Source organism: Mytilus trossulus, chromosome 1 (assembly GCF_036588685.1).
Source record: "Mytilus trossulus isolate FHL-02 chromosome 1, PNRI_Mtr1.1.1.hap1, whole genome shotgun sequence".
NCBI classification, from domain to species: Eukaryota; Metazoa; Mollusca; class Bivalvia; order Mytilida; family Mytilidae; genus Mytilus; species Mytilus trossulus.
Genome location: NC_086373.1, coordinates 75713789 through 75741165, shown reverse-complemented (window position 1 = coordinate 75741165; position 27377 = coordinate 75713789). Strand labels below are relative to the sequence as shown.

Genomic DNA, 27377 nt, shown 5'->3' with positions numbered 1-27377 from the left:
TCTCTTTTGTCGTAAATTTTAGTGTGAAGTTTCCCGTTTGAAATTGAAATGTCTAAATCTAGAAAAGGACAACTGCTGCTGTTTATGTTAGATTTAGTTAAAGTAAGTTCGTTTGGGTAAATTTCTGAAGTATATTTAGAGAACTCTGGATTATTCAACGAAAAAATATCATCCAGATAACGGTAGGTATTTTTGAATGTATCAACCAAATGTAACAATGATGGGTCTTTACTGAGTTTGGTCATAAACTGAGATTCATAGCAATATAGAAATAAATCTGCTATTAAAGGGGCACAGTTGGTGCCCATAGGAATACCTACTACCTGACGATACACTTTATCGCCAAAACGTACATAAATGTTATCAAGCAGAAAGTTTAAAGCTTCAATCATATCCTCACATTTCCAGTAAGTGTATCTAGCATACTTTCCTTTTTCGTTACAGAAAAAGGCCATAAACGAGTTACAGCAAATAAAATTACAATGAGATTTTTTGCCTTTATCTAAAATAATGATTTTCTAACAAATGTATTTTGCACAGATGTTTTAATGATTACTGAATTATCTTTTAGGGTTAGGCAGTGGATGATACTTTTTTTTAAATATGTGTAAATTAGTTGATTAAGGACCTACATTTCACTTTTAACATGTTTTGGACATCACAACTTTCTGTTCTTAACCAGTGTTTTCACAAAGGCAAGTATACAACTTCAAGTGTTTTGTTGCAATTTTAGGGGGAAACATAATGACTTTAATTATACCTCCTCCCTATTTTTGTCACTTTTTATACAAAATATATTTACTTAAGATAATAATTGTTTTAATGTTAATACTATAGGCTCTGGTAAGTATGTTTGACATTACCAGGGTTTCAAAAGCTGTCATATTTACAGGAGCTTTATTATACTAAGGTGTTCTTGAAACAATTTGACTTCAAAGAAGTAAAGATAAAGGTAGCTCAGGATAGTGTTTTTTTTTGTATTATTTGTTGTAATTGCAAGAGTACATTGATCAACTTTTCAATTTAAAATAAAAGTTCATAATTTTTATTTTCTTGGTATTCTATAAGATCTAAAGTGTTAGTTTAACGAAAAATAACCAAATTATACCTAAATTGCTATTATAAATTTATGAAATACATAAAAATGGCCATGTGTAATATAGTAATTTTGATTTTCACAGTCTGTATCATAATAATATTTGGTTATTTTCTTTGGGGTAAGGGCTGTAAAAAAAATAATCTAAGACCACTGCACACTTAAATTGCAGTCATCTTACAATTGTTGTTGCCATCCATATGGTGACATCCTTATCAACTAAATGATTATCACAAAATTCAGTAAAATGTTTTCTATTGAAGTGTTAGACATGGCTTTTGATAATAACAGGATAAAAAACCACCTGAACATTCTATTTTCATCAGGGATTTTCATAGACACAACAGAACTTTGATTTATAGCAAAGATTCTTTATAGTTGATCCAAAACCTTAATAAATAAATATTATCACTTCACAAGTACATTAAATTAAATGTATAACATGTATAATATATACATATACTGGTTAAATATATAGTACCTGATTCACTCTCCAGTGGCATAAATATTCATATAAATATATCAAATAATACCCAAAATTGAATCTTGCATAAAATTCCTGATAATATTTCCTTACAAAGGATAAACTGTCAACATGATATAAAATTAGCCTTCAAGTTCTAGCTCTTCCAACAAATCATCAATAAGTCTGAGTTTTTCATTAGCTTCCTCCATCTCTCCATATGTCTGTATACTAAATGTTAAATGAAACCTAATATTGTCAATGATATCTATGGTATCTGTCTCCTGTCTACCTTTCACTTCAGCAGCATCCTGTTTTACCAACTCTGCAAAATCTTCCTGTTCTAGGATCTGAAAAAAACATACAACAGTTTGCAATATTTTAAATAATACAAAACTTTTTTGCTCTCTAAAATTTAATTAACAGTCTTACACTGATTTCAATGTTCACTGAAAAAGGGACACACATACTAGCTGGACATCGTGTCCTATAGGCACATAAACTTGTTGTTTTGTAAATTTTGTATAATTTTATCTTTCAATATCTTTTATTCAATTTATCATTTCCAAAATAAAATATTATTTCTATTTGACTTTCAACCTGTTAAAGTTATCAGATGAATTACTGTGATTGTCATGGGCTGGTGTATATTTCTTAGAAACATATTATTTATTAAACATATATTTTAATGTATAATCATAATATCAACATATATATGTTTTGCATGCCTAAATGTGTAAAGAAAAAAAAAGACAACTGTCATTATTTTCCAGACTAATTATTAAAAAAGATTTTTTGAGTTTAATTCCAGGAGGGATATTCTTAAGTTGAAATCTGCTTATGATAAATTACCATTTATCTGATCTAAATTTAACTAAAGTTTAATGTGAAATAATCTAAAGAAAACAATTTACCTTCTCAATATTATTAGCAATAAACTCAGCACATTGATCTTCAAGTCGTGGTAATGAAAACAATTTTGCTGTCCTTGTAACCTGTACAACATTGGCAGTATTTAGATGTTTTCCTATATAATTTGCACAATGTCTCTTCAAACCAGGAAGTAAATAAAGATCAGCACAACATAACACATCATATACTGTCTCCTCAGATAGCTAAAATAGAATTTAGTAATTAATAAAACATAGAATCATTGGACAGCTGAAATTTATTTCATCATAGCATAACAGTCATACACATTCTCAGCAAAGTTCAGCTTTGATGACTAATATAAATAAACATGATAAAAACTATGCCTTTTTCAACTGATTGTTTAGGCATTCTTTAGGTGCCTGTTTCTAGTCAGTAGACTGTAGTTAAGTGGTTGTCATTTTTGAGAATAAAGTGCAAATGTTAACATTATGTTTTTTCACATCTATGCTTATGACGTTTCTTTGTACTTTTGTATGGACGCCTTCAATATAGATTTTGATCATAAAAGTAACACATTACAAAGTATATATATAGGCTTATTTGTTTATTACAATACATTTTGATGCGGTGACCAGGATGTCGAGAAAAAAGTACAAATGTTAAGGTTTTGTTTTCCTGTATTTACGTCTTATGTTGATCCACATTTCTTTGTACCTTTGTATAGGCACCTTGGATAGAGATTTTGATCATAAAAGTAACACAAAGCAAAGGAAAGGGACTCATTTGTTTATTACAATACAGTTGTTGGTCCATGACTGTCATAATTTTTTTTATACATTATTTTGTTATGAATTAGTCTGTTCATTTTCTTTACTTAATTGTTTCATCTTTTTTCTTGTCAGGGCCTTTCTCATCTCCTTATTTTTGTACAGTATGCAATTATATATTTTTGCAAAACCTATCCTGTCTCACTTTTTGACAACAATAAAAACATAGCAAGAAGGAGTAACTTCTAAAGGAGTCTATATTGGCCATAAAGTATTTTAATGATTATGCATGAAATATTTGACACAGGATGTTAAGCAACCATTGATCAATCTCTTTCAATAATCTTGATAAAATTGTTTAAATTTTTAGCATAACTGTGAAGAAAATCTTGTTTTTTTTGGCAAGGAAGTGCTGCAAGTGTTAAATATAAAATATCCAACTGACTTTTGAACCTTACCTCACAGCTATCTTGGTAAATATAATACAGAACTTTGGTGAATATATCAGAATTAACCTCACAAAGTCTGACAACAGGTATAGTACTCTCAGTGTCATTCTCTCCAAAATGATTATTGAGCAAAGCTTTAAAATAATCACTTCTTTCACAGAAAAAAGCCTGAAAATTAAAAAAATCAAATCAAATCAAAACAAAACAACTTGTTTTTTCTTTATCATAAAACTCTTAATGAACATTTATATGATCTTTTTCTGAGTTTATTTGATTCTTTATGATTAAATGAACAAACGCTCAGTGTTGAACGTTTAACTTGGAGAGAGTTTTCTCATAGGCACTCATACTACTTCTTCTTACATATATTGAAACATGTTCTACATCATTCAATGCATCTCTCAAACTATCATTTAATCTAAAAGAAATTGTTCTAAGTAGTTCTTAGCATTTTGTTAACATATGAAAGGAATAACCATAATTTTGGCAGATATATATTTTTTTATTCACATCACAAAACAGAAATGCTATGTTGTTCTTGTTAATATTCAAAAATCAACTTACTATCTCTGAAAATAAAAAAAAATAAATAAATAGATTACAAACTCTTACTTACTTTATGACCCAAAAATTTGTGACCTTCCACAGTAAAACAGATGTCTGGATAAACAGACTGATACTCTGGTTCAAATGGCAGTTCTCCATGCATCTATAAAAGATAGAAAAATGTATAAAATATATGAAACTGAATGCAAGTAGGCAAGGTCATATGATTAGATGAAAGAACTAACAACAATTGAAGAAAAAGGCTTTGGTAATTTTTGACTTTTTATCTAGAAAACTTATTCAATTTTACTGATTTATAAGGAGGCAGTATAATAAAAGCCATTATTCAGCCCTCGAAATTGCAAAAATAGTAAATTTACTTTATAAGTCTTTTACAATAGTGTTTTCATTGATAAAATGAACAAGTTAGTATAATCTGGACACTTTAAAGCAAACAGTTTTTTAGGACCCATTCCTCATTAGTTAAAAGTCATGTCCAATTCCATCTTAAATGAAAACCAAACTGACCATTCATGATCATCATTTCATTGGGCATGTTTAAAGCTATAAATTAGGATCAGATGCATATATTGCTGCTACATATATACAATCAGAAACAACAAAACTGGAATACTAATGACAACATCAGTTTGAAATTGTGTAAGACAATGCAAAAATAAAAGTTTGAGAACCTTATATAACAATTTAAAATCTAGTTGAATATATATGTGTGTCATACTTTTGTAAAAGTTTATTCCTGTAACTTCTTCATATTCAAATTAAAAATGCAGAAAATAAAATGATGTAATATTGTTTGGATTTACCTGTGTACAGAGTTCTGCGGGTAATGCTAAATCTGCCAGTCTACTGAGCTCCATCTGAAGTTCTTTACTGTCCAATGGCTGTTCCAGTACAAGGGTTGTCACATTTACACCAGGTTTGGTTAGTTCTGAACATGAAATCATTGTATATTTCAAATAGTTTCCCAAATTTTTTTATAATATCAATAAATTTATCAAAAACTATCAAATATAAAAGAGAAAACTTTATCTGCATGCATTTAATATTTTTTTGCATTTTCAAAAAAATAATAGGTCACACATACTTCAAATGATTTCCTTTAAATACAGAGATAAACAAAACGGGTTCATTGCTAGGTTCATTATATTTATGGAAAATTTTTGGTTTTATGTTAAAAATTGGGGAGATTGAGAATCAATTTATTTTACAGGGTATACTTTAAGTAATTTAGTTAAATCTCCTTTGAATCAAGACTGAACATATAACTTGTTAATTTTTCTTTTTTTAATTCAGTTTAAAGTAAAGGTTAGAGAACAAAATACTACACCTTTGTTGAAAAACTGTAATTTTGGGTTGAAGTGTTCTTTAGGCAGATGCTAATTTTATCCCCTTCCCTACGTTCCCTTTCATGAATGTGACCTACCGAATTAGACTATTTACCGGATTTGTTATCACATAAGCAACACGACGGTAGCCACATGTGGAGCAGGATCTGCTTACCCTTCTGGAGCACCTGAGATCACTCCTAGTTTTTGGTTGGGTTTGTGTTGTTTATTCTTTAGTTTTCTATGTTGTGTCATGTATACTATTGTTTGTCTGTTTGTCTTTTTCATTCTTAGCCATGGTGTTGTCAGTTTGTTTTAGATTTATGAGTTTGACTGTCCCTTGGGTATCTTTCGTCCCTCTTCTTTAATAAGTATCAGTGTCAGTGCTACTGGTGTTCTTTCGTGTTCATACTTGGATTATTTTTAAAACAAAAAAGGTTTTTGTATTTTTTTTAAGTGTTTTTTTGTTGTTGTTATAGATATAGACAATTGCTAATTGCCTTTATAGATACTTATCGTCTTTGGTCCAACATGATAAGTTCTGCATGTATTCAAGTTATTTTTGATAAATGTGTTAACTTTAAATTGCTTGAACTATAAATCATTTGGTATTGGAGGTTTGAGTCAATACCCATTTAGTTTCACATCAATATATATATGTATCATACAGTTGTAAAAATATTTTTAAACAATATATTTTATAAACAAGAATAAGAACTAGAGGCTCGTACTCTTAAGAGCCTGTGTCGCTCACCTTGTGTACATATAAAACAAAGGACACAGATGGATTCATGACAAAATTGTGTTTTGGTGATGGTGATGTGTTTGTAGATCTTACTTTACTGAACATTCTTGCTACTTATAATTTTCTCTATCTATAATAAACTTGACCCTTTAGTTACAAAGGAAAATATTTTGTAAAAATTTACAAAAAATTACCAAATTAATTACAAATGTTATTGACTATAAAGGGCAATGACTCCTAAAGGGGTCAACTGACCATTTTGATCATGTTGACTTATTTGTAGATCTTACTCTGCTGAACATTATTGCTTTTTACAGTTTTAGCTCTATCTATAATAGTATCCAATATAACCACAAACTGCAAAATTTCTTTAAAAATTAGAAATTGGAGGGGGGGGGGGGCACCAACCCAACAACCAGTTAACCAATTCATCTGAAAATTTCAGGGCAGAAAGAAATTGACTTGATAAACAATTAAATTCTGTCAGATTTGCTCTCAATGATTTGATTTCAGAGTTATAAGTCAAATTCTACATTTTACCTCTATGTTCTATTTTTAGCCATGGCAGCCATCTGTGTTGATTGGGTGGGTCACCGTAGACACGTTTAAACTAGATACCCTAAAAATGATTGTGGCTAAGATTGGTTTAATTTAGCCCAGTAATTTCAGAGGAGAAGATTTTTGTATCAGATTACAAAAATTTACGAAAAATTGAAAAAAATGACTATAAAGGGCAATAACTCCGTAATGGGTCAACTTACAATATCAGTCATCCTGACTTATTTGTAGATCTTACATTGCTGAACATTATTGCTGTTTACAGTTTATCTCTATCTATAATAATATTCAAGATAATAATAAAAAAAGGAAAAATTTCCTAAAAATTACCATTTCAGAGGCAGCAACCTAACAACCGGTTGTCCAATTGATCTGAAAATTTCAGGGCAAATAGCTTTTGATATTTCAGAGAATTGAATGTCACAAATTATGTCCGGCAATTGTTTTAAAATGGACAGACAACATATATATTATTAGTATGTCACTATCTGTGGAATACAGTCTTTTTCTATCTCTTGAACAAAGATTTTCAAAAAGTGGAATTAACTAATTTTTCAAAATTACATCAAGATTAGTTTGAGCATGACATTTTTAGTTGCTGGCATATGTAATTTCATATAGCTACTCTCAATACATCTAAAAATAGTTCTTTTCATAAGAAAGGACTATTTTATCATGAAGATATTCATATGAAATATTTATTTACAAATAGAACCTTAAAAAGGGGGAGTTTCAGGGTAAATTACAATGACTAATATTCCTCTATTGACAACTTTCTGCAACATTTACCCAAGATTTTTTTTGCAGCATTTTGTTGACAAAACATCCATAATTTTATATTTTATAGTCTGTTAGGTGAGGATTTCTGTGTTTTCGGTAAAATCAGATGTAAAAAATGACAAAAATCGGAAAAAATCATCCTGATTTTTGTGTTAAGTGGACCACCTTACCAAATATCTTTTTTTATTAGAAAAATTTGTCAGTTAGCAGTTTAAATGATTGAAATCTTCTCTTATACCCATGAAAATATCAAATCAAAGAGCAGAATGCTCTGAGGGATACGATTGCCATAGTTTTCATTGACACATGTATAGCAGTTCTGCCAAATTTTCATTAAACAAATGCATGAGATTTGGCCAAAATTGAAAAGATCAAAGAGGAAAAAAATAGAGCCAAGAATACTGCCGCAAAAAAGCATGAACATGCGTGAGTCTCAAGCATTTTTGGCCAGTAACCCTGGTATAGCTGGATAGTATTATTCTCTAAAATGTATATGATTTGAAAGTACAATGACCAATTTGTAGCTAATGTTCCTTGTATATTGGATAGAAAATACTGTTGCAGATGTAGATAATTAAAGTATAAACAGTTTCACCCGAAGAAAATTTTTCATGAATAATTAAATCTTAGCAGTTAGTCAAAATGATTGCCAAAATTATTTTTACTGTCTATAAATAACAATGAAATGTAACTGATTCCTGTTAAGGGGGTCCGCATTTTCCCCGCAAAAAAAGGACATGGCTTTCAACAATTGTAAACATAGCATTCAATTTGTGATCATGGATTACAGCTTTAATTAACTTAAATTGGATATATATATTTTCAACATGTTCAATTTTAATAAGGTACAGTTAAAGCAATGTTTTAACTTTCCTCTGGATTAAGTTCTACAGTGGCGGATCCAGAACTTTTCCTAAGGGGGAGCCCGCTGACTGACCTAAGAGGGGGCCAGCTCCAGTCATGCTTCAATGATTCCCTTTATAATCAACCAATTTTTTTCCACGAAAAAGGGGGGGGGGGGATGGGGCTGGATCCGCCTATGTTCTGGTTTGAAAAACAGAAACCCATAAAACATCATATTTTTTAATATATTTTTCTGAATGGTACGACTTCCCAGTAGTGGAACCCCTGTTGTGTTCACTTATCGCTACACTGACCTTCGGTGCGAAGCTATATATAGAACGGCGGACCAGTTTAGGAGGAACCCCATTTCTTACTCTTTAATTATTGAAGTTCCTTTTGGTCAGAGGGCATGACTCCTTTCCGTACACACTCCTCTGTTTACATTGAGACCGTTCTTAATATAATACGACGTTTATCAGCATTAACAAGTTAATTCTTCTTGACGAATACTTCGAAAAGGGAGACAACTCGAAACGATAATATGGAAGATTCCATTTCTGCTGAAGGGGTGTTATAGGTAATTTTTACGATGAAACATTTATTTTAATTTAAATTATGCATATGATTTAAAATTATGCAACAACAATAGCCCTCCATATGCAGACAGACATAGAAAGAATCCCACGAGTTTCAAATTAATCAATGAAGCGGGGAATCACTCAATCTGATACCCCTTGAAATCAGGAAAACTACACGCATGTGGGGTCTTACTAATTAGCGACAAAAACCGTCAAGAAGCGACAAGAAGAAAAAAAATTAGTGACAAAAAGCAACAAGAAGCTATTTAGCGACAAGAATACATTTTGTTATCACATACATCAAAATATTTTTTTAGGATTATATTGAAAGATGAAGAAATAAAAAAAATTCGAGGAAGAGATTGTGTACTTTTTATTATTTTTTTTTATATTGATAGATGAAGAAATTAAACATGTGTAAGAGCAAAGGAAATGTAAACGCTATAAAATGAAAATAAAAACAAAGATTTGTCACCTTCCTTTGGAAGGATTTAATAAAACAAAAATATGAAATATTATTTCCTTCCGAACTATACAATTATTTTTTCCTGATAGGACCAACATTAGCTGTGGATTCATTCTAAGGTAATACACAATTAAGAGCATCAAATGAGATTAACTAGGTGTGTGTCCTTTGTTTAATTGCTACAATAACATCCATTAACACCTTCATCAATTACATGCACCAGAATATACAATTATTGTACCGAATAGTGAACACCTGTTGAAAACTCAAGATTGTCATCAGTTTCTTTTAATCTTCAATCTTTATGCATAAACATGATAAATATCGTTAAATGAGACAAAACACTAAATAAAATGATGATCAATATTCACATTTTAATTATCTTTTCCTCTTGTTTGATTTCAGTTCTTAATTTGTATTTCACAATTTGTGTATGTATTTTCTGGACAATTATGCACAAATAATGCATTTTGCAAGTTAATTATATATTGTACAAAAATTGTTTTAAAAACAAATAAAAAGACAAAATATATTATTGTTCTAAAACACGAGTAAAAGTATTACCATAAAACGACAGGGTAAAGGTAATACTTCCTGTGATACCTTATAAAATATCATGTAAATAAATGTAGCAACTGAATTAGATTTACAAGTTTCATTTTTTTCCCTATCAAAATTAACTTTCCTGTCGTTGAAATTGTTTTCTTTTGCATATTTTTTTAATATTTATTTCGAATAAGTAATATAAATAAAAAAAATGTTTTCTTGTCGCTAAATAGTTTCTTGTTGCTAATATTATTCTTCTTGTCGCTTCTTGACGCTTTTTGTCTCTAATTAGTGAGACCACGCATGGGCATTAATACATAAACAAACCGCGACTTGTGATTTGGAACAAGAACGTTTATTAAATGATATGATGGATGGTTCTCCATTTCTTTATGGGAGTACAGTATCAAATATCAATTTCATAAAGGTAAAATAAAAAAATACTCCACTTCAGTTCTTGTGACAGAAATAGAATTATCGATCGGCTTTCAGAGAACTCTCGCAAGTTATCAAAATTTGGGAATTCCCTCTGACGTGTTTCTAAATTTATAAAAACACTAAATATAAATACTGTTTAATTCTGATTTTCCGTATTGTTAAAAACACGCATATAAGTCAAGGAAAATATCACACATGAAGATTATGAGTAAAACATTACAGGAAAGTTGTTTATGTTCAATTGTTTTGCTTGTTTTTACCTTTTAAAGCAAGACAATCATAAGAATATGAGATGTTGCTGAATGTTTAGAATAAAACGAATGACGTGAGGGAGTGTATCATAGGGTCAACGGTAAAAGTCTACAGATTGCTTGACAGCAATCGTATCCCAAAAATGATAAGCTTTATCCCATTTTCACCATAAAATACAATGTTAGCCATTTCTCCTTGCTATTCTAATATATACATATGATGTCACGTGGTTTCCATGGCAACCAGACTATTCAGATTTTTTTTATTATTTTTTTTTTAATTTGACTGTTAGTTTGGACCATTTCAACTTAAAAAAAAGCAATCGAAAAAAAATAATCTGGCCACAATTTTTCATATTTGGTCTATTGTTACAGAGAATTGATGATAAAATGTAATGAAAGTCATCACAAATGTTATTTCTATTACATATAAGGCACAGTCTTTTATTTCTTACTATATTATTCCACCTACCCTGTTCAATACTACAACAATTGGTACCACCAAAAGTTAATGAATCTACAGTATTCTATGATTTAATGACGATTCAAAGACCTTATTTTCAAAACACTCATGTATTATAAAGATCACAAACATACTAACCAAAAGAAAGTGTTTTCTTAAATCTTTCGTAAATCTGTTCCTGCAGATTGTGTAATTGGCACTGTTTGGCAAGTACCTGGCAGTCATCTACATTGTCTATATGGGTTTCAAGTCTACCTACAAAATAACAAAAGGTGTATTTAGATGTTTGCATTGATTTATTGCAATCCTGGTAAGAATTGTTATTTAATATTCATCTCTTTATGCCGTACCATATGAAACAATCTGCATTTCTTTTAAATTAAATGATTAATAAAATGAAATTGTTTTCTTCTTTTTTCATATAATTGATTTTACGACTTCTTAATGAAATGCAATGTCTTAGAAGGCTGTATTCAGTTGCTTTGGAGTCAAAATCAATATCAACCTAACAGGTGTTAACAGAGATGTTATGATGATTAACTTTTTCATTTGTTCTGAAATTTAAAAAAAAATATGAAGAACAAACAATATGGTCCTGAAAATTTTGTTGTTGGGCCATAAATTTTTTATAAATCATATTAATACATACCTGTATATAAATACTCTAAAACTGATTTGAAAGCTGAGGGGGTTATCTATAACAAAAAGGAAACAATTTTAAATACAACACTTAAAACTTTTTTGTATGCAAGTTTTTATGTAGAAACTGTACATGGCAGTTTTTGATGTTCAATGGTAATGGAAAAATACTTTTTAAAATTTGATCGATGCTTTTTTGTTAAATATTTGTTTGTTTGTGATTGTGAAACAGTGATGACTACTGTACCCATATTTTGACTATTTTACCAGTTGTGTCTGTTTTGTTCACGCATATAGTTGTAAATATAATGGAATTTGATGCGACTGTGAAATCCACCATTTTCTACATTTGTAGATGCCTGTACTAAGTCAGGAATATGACAGTTGTTGTCCATTCCTTTGATGTGTTTTATCATTCTATTTTGCCAATTGGTTAGGGACTTTCAGTTTTTGAATTTTCCTTGGAGTTCAGTATTTTACTTTTTATTTTTATTTTGTGGTATGACCAAATACAGAAAATAGGTGTATATAATTAAACTTTCTATTTGTTTATATTGTCACTAAATATTCGTTAATTTAAAGGCACAGAAGACTCACCCTTACAGAACTGATGCTGTTTCATTACTGTTTTAAATATATGTGTTAACCAACTGTGTAGCCCTCTATTTTAATACACAGATAACATGTGAATGTTAGCTGATATAAGCAAATTCATTTTACATTTTTTATTTTGTCCATATATTAACTTCAATGTGTAGTAAAGCATGATTTCAAACATAATTTTAGAGACACATTGTAATGATTTTTAATTGATCAAATTGAGACATTGATTGACAATAGTAGCTTGTTGACCACAAATTTGTTGTTTAACAATTATTCTCTTCAGACCATAGTTAAATGTCCCGTCAATAGACTTCAGTAAGAGTTAAATGTTATTCTATATGTAGTTGTTGAAAAATTATTCTTTTGTCTACAAATTGACAACATTAGTGATTTTTCAGCCACTCAATAAAACATGATAGCCCAATCTGTTATGTATAAGAAATGACTTTCTGTTTCTTGTCTTACCAAATGATGACTAAGAACTATTTCTTGTCTATCCTTCCATCTTGTTCTAAACAAATTGGCAAAGTAATCGCATCGTGCCGAGAGTACACATCTGTGTGCTGGAAACTCTTCTCCATGAACATGAAACACTATATCCTTGTAGCTTCCATTCTCTGTTAACCTACATATCATAAAAAATAATATTTTTGAAATAAAATATTATTACAATGCAATATTTTTAAAATAAAATATTATTACAATACAATATTTTTAAAATAAAATATTATTACAATACAATATTTTAAAAATAAAATATTATTACAATACAATATTTTGCATTTTCTTTTTAATATTTCTGAACATTCTTATTGGTAAACCAAAGGGCTTGTCAGCACAGAAGGGTAAACATGGCAAAGACTGCTGTAATTATTTTAAAGTAAAATAATTGTTAATTCAGAAATTATTGCATGCATTTGTTATCGTGATTTTATCATTTTAGACTAAAAATTGGATTTTAATTTTTGCGATATGGAGAAAAATCCTGTTTAATTCATATAAAAAAATTCAAAATGCGTGTTTAATTTATTGCGCTTAGCATCCTGTCGCATTTCTGAATTTACAGTAAATCTGAGTATCTCAGAATTTTGCATAGTATACAGCATTGGTTGTATTTGATTTAACTACAGTTCTAGACAAAGGAAGATAACTCCCATTTTAAAGATGACTTTGAAAATAAACTCATCATAGATACCAGGACTAAATTAGGTATATACGCCGACGCACGTTTCGTCTACAAAAGACTCATCACTGACCCTTGAATCCAAAAGAGTTAAAAAGGCGAAATAAAGTACGAGGTTGAAGTGCATTAAGGACCAAAATTCCTAAAAGTTTTGCCAAATACAGCTAAGGTAAACTTATAATGCCTGAGGTAGAAAAGCCTTAGTATTTCAAAAAATTCAAAAATTTGTAAACAGTAAATTTATAAATATATCATATCAATGACAATTCATGTCAGCACAAAAAGTTCTGACTACTGAGCTTGTGATACTCTCGGGGAAATTAATGTCCACCAACAGTGGCATCGAACCAGTGGTTGTAAATAAACTTATCATAGATATCAGGACTAAATTTAGTATAACATCATTGATATATTTAGAACAGATATTAGATTCCTGCACCTTGTGAAAGTTATGTAATTTTTTTAACAAGTTTAACATCCTTTTGTAACTTGAATATCTGAGCATATGTATTTCTTTGATAAATTTCTGGAAATGTTTAAGGACAAGATGTATTGAATATATGTTATGATCAATGCAATATATTTTGTGTATCTAAAAACAAATGATAAACCTTGAAAGATTTAGAAATAAGTCAGTACCATAATCTATTAATTCCTAATAAATACTAAATATTACAAACTGAAACAAATGCAATGATGAAAGTAGGTTTTTATGTTCAAAATGCTTTTCTGGGTGATTAATTGTGTGTTTTCTTAATATATTGCTTCTTTATTTTATTCTGCTTACAAAGTCAAATAAAATAAATTTATCTTTGTTTTTATCAATGTTGCAAGGAAATTAAATATCAATATAGTCTTGCCAAGAATTAAAGTAAGCTACTTATAGGTATATTTTTACCTCCTCAGAAATTCTTCATATTGATCTCTTCTCATTGTTTTAGATGATATAACATTATATGATTTCAGCAAATTCCTAATCCTGTTGTTCAATGCACCATACACACATCTTTCTCCATCAAATGTATTGGCCTGGCATTTGGCTCCTTCATTTTAATTATAAATGCATGTATTATATAGGAAAACAAAGAATTTTGCAATTAAAAATGAATATTGTTTTATTTGAAAACTTACTAAAATGTATGTAATGTGGAGAATCCGGGCACAAGAACAAGCTACACGAAGAGTCCCGAGTGTTCCGTATGGCAAGCTATGGACTAATGAGTTGTTACTAATCGGCCTAGCTGTACGGACGTGATCCTGATGTAAAGGACAACTAACAACTCCAACTGTAGAAGCTATACGGCGCCATACAAGGTAGTTATAGCTATATAATAAGTATAGTCAGATCACCACAATTGGTGTCAGAAGTCGGCAACGAATTCACTGGAACGCTTGTTGTGATGAGGAAGAGCGAGAACTAGTTAAAAAGGTTGCAGGAAGTTCAGTTGATGCAGCAACATGTTTTATGACCATATTTAAAAAAGCAGAAGGATTTTTAAGACACAACAGTTTGTGGGAGGAAAAACTAGATATAGAAAATACTGAAAGACAGACAAATGATGTGTTATGCCATACCAGTTTCCCACATGAACAGAATGTGGCAGTAGTTGATTCTAAGCTATTTCACAGGCACAGTAAAGGAGAGTCAGACGAAAATCATGATGAAATTGATGATTATAAGGTTAAATACCCTAAGTCTAAAGATGCAGCTGTTATCCATGAGTGTTATGACGGTAAAGTTGGCGTACGCGTTACAAATACGCATTATGCGCATCATCAGGAGTCCATGCATGCCTTTGGAAAAAGTACAGTAGAAACACAGCAACTAACTACGCCAGTACTAAATGTAGATAAGAGTAGTGAGTTTGACATCCATAACAACAACACAGATACGCGAGAAAGTTTTGAATTTAATTTGAAGGACAATTATGGAGAACTTGAGCTTAATAGACACCATGCAGATATGGCAGACGTTATAAAATCACGTACAGATGGATCAATGATGGATGCTTTGCAAAAGAATACGAAACTTACAGATGAAAATACAGCAGGATAAATGGAGCATGTATTACAGAGTTACCTGTTGAAATCAAACATAAAGAGAAGGAGAAAGTAAAGAAAGGTTCTTTAGAAAGAAATATGACAAGGTTTATGACCAAGAGAAAACTTCGTGAATTGGTGAAAGCGAATGTTAAAGAAAATGATAAATTGAATAGAGAGACAACAATGCAAGGTAAACAGATTGACGAATGTGCAAGCAGTAAAATCAGCTTGAGCCAAATCAACAAAGATCAATTTATCAACAGACACAATAAACGAGAAGCAAATGGAAACATTGGGTTATCAAATGTTTTAGATAACAATCAGAAGGTTAAGAACAAAGTGGAACTTTTTGAATTAAAAGAATTGACAGATGCTATTGACTGCCTGGCTCCAAATTGGATTTACAGGTCAAATAAAGATGAAAGTTCAGAGCTGCAAACCCGCAAGCATCTTTATTGGATAGTTCGAGATACCCACAACAAACGATGCAACGTTACTAAAGAGCAATCGGGAACACAAAAGAAAAACGTAGAATCAAGATGGATACAAAATGCAACACTAACTAGGCCAGTTGATGAACAAATGAAGTCTTTTTGTCAAAGTGTAGAGATTGCAACACAAACAAAACTTGAATATTTACCCTTTCAGAAAACTAAAGAACGCACGACAGAAAGGATGATTGGTAAAGGTGTAGATAAATCCACTCAGAAGAATCTCCAAAGATTGACACAATTGAGAAGCCAGTTGAAAGTTACATGGATGACAAGGGTTGTGCTATCAGTGATGTTTTATTTATCAGCACTAATTATAATTCGGATAACAAACTACAACATCGTTTGTATAAGAATGATCACTTTACAGGACAAATAAAAGACAAAGCACTGACAACAAAAAGGGAGAAGAAGATGGAGGTGAAGGAGGTGATTAAGAATAAGAAGGTAAAGGAGATAAAGAAGAAGGCGAGGTCAGCACATGAGTATGTGAGTCACTTTAAAGGCAAAGAAAGTAAAGACCAAGGCAGTGTGTGTAGAGAACCAAAGAACGGTTTAAGTAAGGAAGGAATTTCCAGCAAGTGGCAAAGGTGTCTGAAGTCCTTAATAATAATAAGAAAACCAAATGTTAAGATGATGAACAATGCGCAGAAATTGTTGGAAAGTAAAAGTAAAAGTGTTGACAAACTATTGTTGAGAAAAAGGGAACGATTCAAGGAATTGCCTCCCTTACATCTTTGAGTTGACAACATATTTATACAACATGTATGTGTAATGTATATATTCCAGTACGACGTTATTTGATGTATACTTAGTTCTTCCTATAGACATTCGATTGAACTTAACAATATAATATAATTTAATATGTATATATATGTTATTTCTGCAGGCTAATGTGTATATAAGATTTGTAAATATAATTTATGTTTATGAATATACAAGTATAATGTGTATTCAGTTAAATGGCTGTGATGATGATATTTCACAATGCCTCGTAATGTGGCATACGCCTCAGTAACTATGGAGTTACAGAGCATTATAGACTTCAAAGAAATTACAGAACCTATTTTATAAAAAGGGGAGGAATGTGGAGAATCCCGGCACAAGAACAAGCTACACGAAGAGTCCCGAGTGTTCCGAATGGCAAGCTATGGACTAATGAGTTGTTACTAATCGGCCTAGCTGTACGGACGTGATCCTGATGTAAAGGACAACTAACAACTCCAACTGTAGAAGCTATACGGCGCCATACAAGGTAGTTATAGCTATATAATAAGTATAGTCAGATCACCACAGTAACATTAAAACAATTAAAATTTTGGAAACTTGCAACAATTACACTGTGTTATTTAAGAAATATAAGTTCTAATAGATATGCATAAATCAACATGAGCTAAATTACAAATGAAAGTATAAAAGTATCCTCTAAATTAAAGTTCAATATATACATGTACATCATTGTACATGTATAATTACAAGCACACATTTTGGTCAGACTGTATCCAAATTATAGTATGTTGCCCAATCAAATAAAGGTGAAAAGATGATCGCCATAATGGTGAAACTGAATATTCTAAGTACATGTAGTTACATTCTTTATCAGTTTTGAGTCTCATTTGAAAGGTGAAGCTTTAAACTTTTATAATTTTTTGGTCAATTAACATGATTAAGTATTTTTAAGTTAATAATAATAATGTCACTACAAACATATAAGGACAAACAGTTAGTATATAGGAAGATGTGGTGTGAGTGCCAATGAGACAACTCTTGTTAGCTCTTGTTGTCTTGAACTCGGTTGACGCAAAATTTCAGATAGGTCAAACTTTTCCCACAAACCTGAAATTTTCCTATATTATATTATATACATGTGTATATATATGTATTTTGACTTTTGATGAGTTGAAATTGAATGAGTCTAAATTATGTATGACTCAAAGCAAATGTATGTTCCCAAGGTTGACAATATTTACTCAATAGCATTCATATGTCATGTATGTCGTTATTCATCTCGAACTATAAATACACATAGTTCAAAGCATGACCTCTGGGATTTAAATGGATTGAAGAGTTCATCTGACAATTCAAGCGTTATTAAATTTCTGGTCACTGACCAAGTACTTGATCCATTTATTACATTCTTTTTCAACAAGTGTTTACCCAAGATGATTTTTGATCACCACAATTAATAATTAGTGATATATTTTTAAAACAATTAACCCTAATAATTAATGAGCTTTACGGCAATGCACAACACAGGGATTGAGACTTAGTGATGAATCCATATTTACTCAATCAGCATCTTTCATCTTTTTGTATTTCGTTCCTCTTACAGAAAAAGATTGAAATAAATGAAATCTATATTAGGTTGAGTTGAATGAACTCAAAAACATTTTGGACTGACTATGAGATAAAGAGAGCCTGCGATGTATTCATGTGTTAAAAACTTACCCTTTTCCAGTAAATATTTGACCAATTCTTCATACCCACATAAACACACATAGTATCTACAATGAAGAACAATATAATTGCTTATAAATACTAAGATTTAATTAAGATACTTGTAAATTTGCCATTGCTTTTTGTATCACATTAAAAACTTCACCTAAAATAGTTGATAAATACACATGAAGGATGCAATGTATAACTTAAGGCGGTAAAGAACCTGTGTCTCTCACTTCGATCTAAGAGCATCTTCAACAATATGAAACTCTCGTATATTCTAGACAACAAAATAATTCAAGACAGGATTCTGGGAAGGAAGGATAACTCTGTTGAAGTGTTCTGACTTAAATTTCCAAATATAATCTAATAAGAAATATACAATATTGTTATCTAAGAAAATTTTCCTTTTAAATATATATTTAATAAATATCATTTAGAAATGTACCACTTGTTTCCAAGATATGGTCAAAAATGTGGAACTGCATCAGAGTGATACTACATTAATTTTTTTATTACAATATAAAACCTGGTTTAACCATATACATGTATATATAAGTGGGGGAGGGGATAAATATTGAACCAATATTAATAGTGCAAACTGTTACCTTTAAGGTAAAATCAAATGTATAAACGAACAAAAATTGTACTTACAATGGCGTACTATCCCACTTATCTCGCACATTTAGTTCAATTTCTTTCTGCTCAACTAAATATCTGGGAAAAAATAGTTTAGATGTACATGGAACATTATGAAAATGACATTTCATTTATTTCATACAAATTTATTTTTATGGTAAACTTGATAATTCATTCATTTCTTCAAAATATATATACATAATCATGTGCTATGTACAAATGTATTTCATCAGAAATGATTTCAAGGTACTATATGTGCAGCTACAACTTCTCAGACATGGGGTAAATGATGTTATTTGATGATTACCAATTGTTTGTAGAATCTAACCTACACAGGTATATGTTGTTTTAAAATACTTTGAAGAGTAAAAGAGTGAAAAAGTTAAAGTTACAACAATGTACCTTCTTATTGTGACAATTGAAGTTTACTATTAATAATCAAGCAAGACATTTTATATTTATAAACATTACAAAACAAATTTGAGATTGTGACTAGTTTACTGTCATATTGCACTGCAGTTCTCCATAAGAATAAATTTAAACCAAGTAGCATACATTTTTTTTTACATGTACATGAACAACATTTTTCATGTCAACAGTCAACCTGAAGTTTGCAAAGTTAAACCGGTCTTAGGTGGACTGTTATATCTCATTTGAAATCTTTCGTTTTCTTATATCTTATGTAAAAAGCCTAAGAGACAAGCATGACCTTTACAGCTATTGATTGGTGGTAAAGGGGAAATAACTCTGATATTTTCATATGACATACAAATGTATGACTGTTTTGTGATGGTTGACAGGCAAATTCCAGACTATCATATGCATGAAATACATCTAAACAACATAATATGTAGTTAGTTAATCTCTGGCTTTTACTTTGAACATAGAATTTTGAAAAGAATAAAAAAAAAGAAGTACATGTAAGAGTAATATTTCAAAGTCAATTGATAAAATTTGTGTATAAGTAAATGTACATTGTATCACAGATCTACATGCATGTATATGTATATGCCAAAGCTCATGATGTATGCTTTGTTATTAAATATCTTTCTTTATTTTAGCAAGCTTACATTTTGTATCTCAGATGATAACTTGTTTAAACAATACAGATAGCTTACATGAAAATAGTCAAGAAATTTGTTGCATAAACAGATTTTTCTTGTGTGTGCACATGCATACATGTATATGTCGTGTACATTTTATTATTTTATACAGGTTATTTCTTGTACAAAAACTTTGTATGTGTAATTACTTGTATGATGGCCATCATACAAGTTATTACCTGTACAAATATAATTGTACCAGTAATTACTTGTACAATTTTTGTTGAGAAAAAGATAATAACTTGTACAACACAATATCTTTGAGTTGTATGTGCTTCTACTTTTGCTTTAAACAAAATGTTTCATTAAAAAACTCCTTTCTTTGAGTTAGTAAGTCTGGGATTGTTTTGTCAATTGTCAGGTAATATTATAAATTTTCGTTTACTCTTTTCTCATATTTTTTTATTTGTTTGTTAATTTTTTTCTGATCAAAAAGCGTATGTATTTTTGAAATCAACTGTGTTTGTTTTTCTTTTTTTTTCAAATGTGTATCCTATACTTAGTGGGTTTTTGTTTTAGTTTTATCTGATATACAAGTATCCGGCCACGTCCCCCTATGTAGTATTTCTGATTGTATCCATCTCAAGCCTATTTCAACTGATTTTTATAGTTTGTCCTTCTGTTGTTATATTACACCACTGTCCCAGGAAAGTAGAGGGTTGGGGTCCTGCTAACATGTTTAATCCCGCCACATTATGTATGTGCCTGTCGGAATTCAGGAGCCTGTCAGTCAATGGTTGTCACTTGTCGATGTGTTACATTTTTTCCCGTTCATTTTTGTACATAAAAAAGACCGCTGGTTTTCTCATTTGAATGATTTTCATTTACCATTTTTGGGCCTTATAAAGCTGACTATGCGTAATGGGCTTTGCCCATTGTTGAAGGCTGTGATAGTGATCTATAGTTTTTAAATTCTGTGTCATTTTGGCTCTTGTGAAGAGTTGTCCCATTGTTAATTATATCACATCTTCTTTTTTTATATAAGTAATATTTTTGAAATGTTAGAAGAATTAATTCAGAAATACGATGAACGCAGAGTTACAAAATAACCTACCATGAGACATTGAGCAAATTAAGCTACTGGTGCAAAGTAACAAAGTTGTTAAAAGTCGTATCATATATATTGGAATTAAACGTAAAACCTGATAGATCAAATAATCTATTTGTTTGCACAAGACAAGGAAACATGACATCTGGAATTACACAATAAGTTGATCTTTTCATTTACATTTGTCTGTCTTACACCACTTAAAGAAAGCACTTGTACTGCTTCCATGACGTATAGCTCAGTGCTCTGTTGTGTAAAACATTGTCATATCCTTTTTCTGATTCTTTTCGATTAAAAGTTTAAAGTAATCATGATTTAAACTTTTGTTCCTATTTTTCAACTTTCTGCAATATTCAGTACAACTCCTTTGATATTTTTACAGTCAATCAGACCTCTGTCTACTATTTCACTGTGACATTGGAACTGAGTTTGGCTTCCTTTACATAACTACTATTCTCTCTGTATTTTTTAAGCGTGTGAAAGCAAATTATTAGATTTAATTATTTCTTTATATTTTTTTTCTTCACAGTTTTCCATCTTTACACTTAAGTTTTGACTTTCTTTTTTTTTTTTAAGTTTTGCTTATATGTTTGTTATTCAAAATGAACAAACATGTTGAAAGTTTATACCTTTATATGTTTAAGAAGTAAATTATTTGTTTAAAGGGAAATGAATGCTTGAGAACATCAAATATAATGATTTGTACAAGTTTATATCTTTTTCTCAGAAAAATTTGTACTAGTAATTACTTGTATATTTTTTTTGTACAAGTAATAACCTGTACAAAATTATAACATGTACAGGACATGTACATGTATATACTTTTCATGAAAAAGGATTATCAAGAGTTGCCTCACATATTGTATTATTTTGGCAAAGTTACAAAAAAATCAATCAGAAACCACTTGAATATTTTATAACCTTATTAATAAAAGCTTTCAAGATATATGAAAAATTGCTGCATTACACATTACATGCAATTACTTGGTAAAATGCAATTCATTACCATTTATTTCAATTACAAATTAACCCTAAGCCTGATTTTGAGTAAAATTTTCTAAATCTGTAATATTTGATTGTACATGTACACCAGGGGCAAATCTAGTCACTTTTAAAAGGGGTTCCAAACCCAAAAGAAAGAGGGGGTTCCAGCTATATGTCCCCATTCAATAGTATTGATTGTCCTAAAAAAGAGGATTCCAAACCCTATGACTCCCCTTTGAAACTGCAACTGTCCACAATGTTTATTTTAATAGGTTCTGAGTTTTCCTTTATTTTTACTGTAATCCGAATCAAAATTTAGCCTAAAAATGATTTGATACATGTAAATTGATGTAATGCATTGCTTTAGCAAAAAGTTGTGTAATTAATTTTATGCAATACATGCATTACTTTTTTGTAAATACTATATATCTTTAACATTGTTACATGACAAGTTACATAAATGTATGACAACAGGTCTTTACTTTTAGAATGAGTAGGATTAAGGATGTTTTTTTTAATAATGTTAATTCCTATTACACATCCTTAATGCTCATTAGTTGATACATTTACAATGTACATGTACATTGTACATGTGTACATGATAAAAAATGAAATTGCCTCCATATCATGTACATCATGTACATGGACAATCAGTGGTCATAAGTGTTTCATCATTTATAAATTTCAACTCCATATTTCATATAAAACACATTTTAATAAGAGTTTCAACCAAATCTATTTTGTAATTGTACACATTGAATGAAATTATGTTTTTCAAATTACAGAAAAACCTGTCATGCCTGTATAAAATATATTCTCGGATATCACCATCCCAAAACAAATGTGATGCAAAAATTTTTATTGATACATTGAAAGAAAAATAATGTCTCAGTATATATTTGTAAAACAAAATAAAAGATTTCATGTCAGTATGTCTATAAGATTTCATAAAATATTTCATTATGACTATAAAAATTATATTGCACCCATTGAGTTAAACAGGAAAAAATACAGCAACATTAGACATGTCAGAGTGGTGGAAATTAAGTTTTGATAATATCTAAAAAAAAATTATTGAGCTTCAAAATGATCATTTATTTAGAATTTCCAAGAGGATATAAACCCATTTAACCTAAGTCATTGAAACAAAGTCTCAAAGTATGCATGGTTTCTTCATGAAAAAACATTTAGTTTGACTGCTTACATTTGACATTTATTCCTGCTTAACTATTCTCAGTCTTAAATTTACATGTCAGCATCCGCATCTCAAGTATAACGCAAATGCAACTGGTTGTTTGCCAATATTTTTCTATTTCAGAATGTTTATCAATACTTTCACAATGTTAATTTACTAAGATAAACAAAATTAAAACATTCATTCAAAAATATCTTACTGCACTTTTTGTAGATCTCCACGCTTGCAACTAGCAAACAAATCTTGTAAATCCATCACTTGTCCTTGAGTTCACTGACACTGTGAAAATCTGTTTGTTTACATCTTTTCAATTTACCGCTTGACTCATTGAAAAATGTCAACAACATGCACGCCAAGTTTGTTCACTTCAGAAGAAACACAATGGAATTAAATTTTGGTTTAAATTATCTATCAAGTGGATTAAAAGTAATTTAAATTGACAAATTATCTCGCAATTGAATACAAAACATTAACTTTGATGACCGCTTACAACATTGATAGAAAATCTAAATTTAAATGTCACGTGATTTGTCATAAAAAATGCTTCTGGTTTATGTCTTTGGAACAATGCTTGTGTCAATGTTTATATATTTCAAAAAGATATTTCGAAGGACTAGAAACAAAGAATTGATTGTTTTCTCTCGATATCCCATTCCTGGTACAACAAAGACAAGGTTAATTCCTGCAGTTGGGGAGGACTGTGCAGCTTATTGTCAATTGAGAATGGTAAGCATAGCCTATTTACCTAGTCCTATAACATATGACCTCGGGGGCATTATTCACTATTTCTATTTGCTGTTCTGATATTTTCTTTTTACTATCAATGTGCCACCCGAGGTCATATCGCTATAGGCTAAATTCGCGTAGCAAAAAAAATAATCTCAAATCAACATGTTTACCTTGTTTTTAAGTGTGTCCAATCATACTAAGAAGCGAAATATCATATAATATTGCTTTAAATCCAACGAAAAGGTGTCAGAATATAATAATTCAACATTTTTCAACATTCATCAACATCAGGTTCAAACTTTCAAAACGGCTAATACAAAAACGGATTCCTTCGTGAAACGAAACGAAATTTTATTCTTCTGTGTGTAAACCTCCTTTGAACAGGAGCACATGATAATAAACCCTCACTATAAGATAACGTATAGACATAACAGAAGTTATTTTGTTATATGATAGATTTACATGAAGATTTTCTTTGTATTTAAAATAAAAACTAGATAGAATATAAAAAAAAAACTGTAAATGATCGGTATACTCAAAGTTGATTAATATTCAATTAACGGTCTCCCTGTACAGCTGAACTATCTCAGTCATTTTCTTCTAAGTAAGGAATGATTTTATGTTTAGTTTACAGTTTGATAACATTGCATTGGCTCAATTGCATAATTTTATAATTATGGTTTATGCTTGGTTTAAAAAAAAATGAAGTGAAACACCGATGATAGTATCATTATTTAATGTACAGTCTAGTTTGAACCGAACAACTCCTTGGACGAGCGAAGCAATCTTCATTCACCCATAAGTCGGATTGACAGTACGTATTGACATTTATTATACAATTCAGTTTTAACAAGACAAGTCTCTATGTACAACTCCATGGGTGAGAAAAGAAATCTTCATTCACCTATTAGTTGTAAATGCCACAAGAAACTTTTAACTTAGTTTGTCATCAACACATTCTTGTTTAAGGAAAGTCTGTACATTGCAAAAGCATCTCTTTTGACATGGACACTTTTTAATGCGCACAGAACAAGATCTACAGGAAGAACAATCACAATGTTCCAAGTCGCATCCACTGCATATATTACTTTCCGACAGACTTGCTACTGTTTTCTTGTCTGAAATAAGTGACAGTACTTGCGTACGGACACAAATGCTATCTTTGTTCTGTACGATTATCTATAGCGGTATTTTTCAAAGACATGTGGTGAACATGTCGTAAATGAGACTTAGCTCTTGTCGGCCATCCCTTGCACAACGGCCTGTCTCTTGCCACTAAAAGAGTACAGATTTAGGGCATCCAAATCACACATCGGTTCCTTCTTTCTTTCAGTTTGAAATTCTTTTAAAATTCTATCTTTTGAGTCTTGGTGTGTACTTTTATGGAACATTTCTATGAATGTATTATATGGGTTATATGCCTTTACTCCAAGACAGAGCAAAAAAAATATATTTAATTTGAATTTTTCATTTTTTGACATTAAGTTTTAATTGTCTGAAATACTTGCAACCGGAATTTAACAAACATCTATTTTTTGTTATCTTTATTTGAATAATTGTAGACATCAAACATGTATAATTAAATACCTGCTACTTCGTGTATGATATGCAAGAAATATTTCAGACTTTACCATGTTTACTAATTGAGCAAATCAATCTATTCGCGAGAAAACGTGTCTATGATATCAACATGGTCATACGCTGGAAATAACATTTGACATTCTTTTCACACAAAATGCCTCAACACGCAAGCAATTAGACAGGTTTGGTGGCTATAAGTAGGAGCACCAAATTTGTAGAAGATATAAAAAAGAAGATGTGGTATTATGCCAATGAGACAACTTTCCACAAAAGACCAAAATGACACAAACATTAAAAAATTATGAGTAACCGTACGGCCTTTAACAATGAGCAAAGCCCATACCGCATAGTCAGCTATAAAAGGCCCAGATAAGACACTGTTAAACAATTTAGACGAGAAAACCAACTGCATCATTTATGTAAAAAAAATAAAATTAACGAAAAACAAATATGTAACACATAAACAAACGACAACCACAGAATTACAGGCTCCTCGCTTGTGACAGGCACATTCAAAAATAATGTGGCGTGGTTAAACATGTTAGCGATATCCCAACCCTCTCCCTAACCTGGGACAGTGGTATAACAGTACAACATAAGAACAAACTATAAAAATCATGCAGTTGAAAAAAGCTTAACTCATCAGATAGACAAAAAATAAAAGTGGACGTGGTCGGGTACTTATACATCCGAAACAAAAAAGACACAATGAACAGATCTGAGAGTACTCGCAGTTATCTGACAACTAGTTCAAAGCCACTAACAACTAATAAAATAATCATGCATCTAAGACTAAATCATCAATCCGTACACATCCAACATCCTATGGATTAAGTGTAAAGACGTCATAAACAGCCAGAGAGAAAACATGACCTTGTGCATACTTGTAGGTCGTATTGCAAGTTGTGAGTTGGAAAAGCCGGAGGTAGTGGTTTGGCTTGATAAGGAGGGACGAAATATACTAAAGGGACAGTCAAACTCATTACTGACAACGCCATGGCTAAAAATGAAAAAGACAAACACACAAACAACAGTACACATGACACATTATAAAAAACTAAAGAACAAGCAACACAAACCCCACCAAAACCTAGGGGTGATCTCAGGTGCTTCGGAAGGGTAGGCATATCCTGTTCCACATGTGGCATCCGTCTTGTTGCTTATGTGATAACAAATCCTGTTAATAGTCAAATTCGGTAGGTCACATCATTAAAGGGAAGGATATTGTAGTTACGACGTAAGGAACATATCCGATATCATTTGTGTAACAGTCTAGAATGTGGCTACTTAGAAATGGAAAATTCACAATTTGAAAGCAGAAATCATCTCTTTTGTCGTAAAGTTTTGTTTTCAACCGACCCTCATTGTCAATTTCTCGATCTATGTAAATCAAGATATGAGGCCTACTTAACTGTGTCTGTTGTATCCTTTATCTCCAGTTCGGTGGGATAGATGCGTTAAACATAGTCACCAAATTTTGAATTATTTAGTG

General features: G+C 30.7%; 2 protein-coding genes across 3 annotated transcripts in view; one reads left to right on the top strand and one right to left on the bottom strand.

The window, feature by feature from the left end:
• Positions 1-498: 498 nt before the first annotated feature.
• Positions 499-23915, bottom strand: LOC134685182 (ankyrin repeat and BTB/POZ domain-containing protein 1-like). The gene is made up of 12 exons (XM_063544673.1): positions 23775-23915; positions 19261-19323; positions 18616-18671; positions 14532-14676; positions 12916-13075; positions 11858-11903; positions 11347-11463; positions 5019-5143; positions 4265-4357; positions 3658-3816; positions 2474-2674; positions 499-1909 (listed from the first exon to the last, which is right to left on the bottom strand). The coding sequence occupies exons 1-12, from the start codon at positions 23828-23830 to the stop codon at positions 1703-1705; spliced, it is 1428 nt and encodes a 475-aa protein (XP_063400743.1). The 5' UTR covers positions 23831-23915; the 3' UTR covers positions 499-1702.
• LOC134685154 (uncharacterized) overlaps positions 14849-27377 on the top strand; it is a 38144-nt gene continuing 25615 nt past the window's right edge. The window contains exons 1-2 of one of the 2 annotated variants that reach the window (XM_063544640.1): positions 14849-14947; positions 17246-17422. Coding sequence is in view for 1 of the 2 variants with exons in the window: in XM_063544633.1 (XP_063400703.1) it covers positions 24116-24301 (186 nt within the window). In the remaining variant the exon portion in view is untranslated. Of the gene's footprint in view, positions 14948-17245; positions 17423-24070; positions 24302-27377 lie in introns of those variants that run through there. The other variant, XM_063544633.1, reaches the window with a different exon arrangement.

Excerpts from the sequence above, each read along its gene's own strand:
- LOC134685182 (XM_063544673.1), bottom strand. The coding sequence starts at position 23,830 with ATGGATTTACAAGATTTGTTTGCTAGTTGCAAGCGTGGAGATCTACAA. Across the intron at positions 11,464-11,857 it reads TTTAGAGTATTTATATACAG|GTAGACTTGAAACCCATATA; the intron begins GTATGTATTAAT and ends GTTATTTTGTAG. Across the intron at positions 5,144-11,346 it reads TAAGAAAACACTTTCTTTTG|AACTAACCAAACCTGGTGTA; the intron begins GTTAGTATGTTT and ends TTTCATGTTCAG.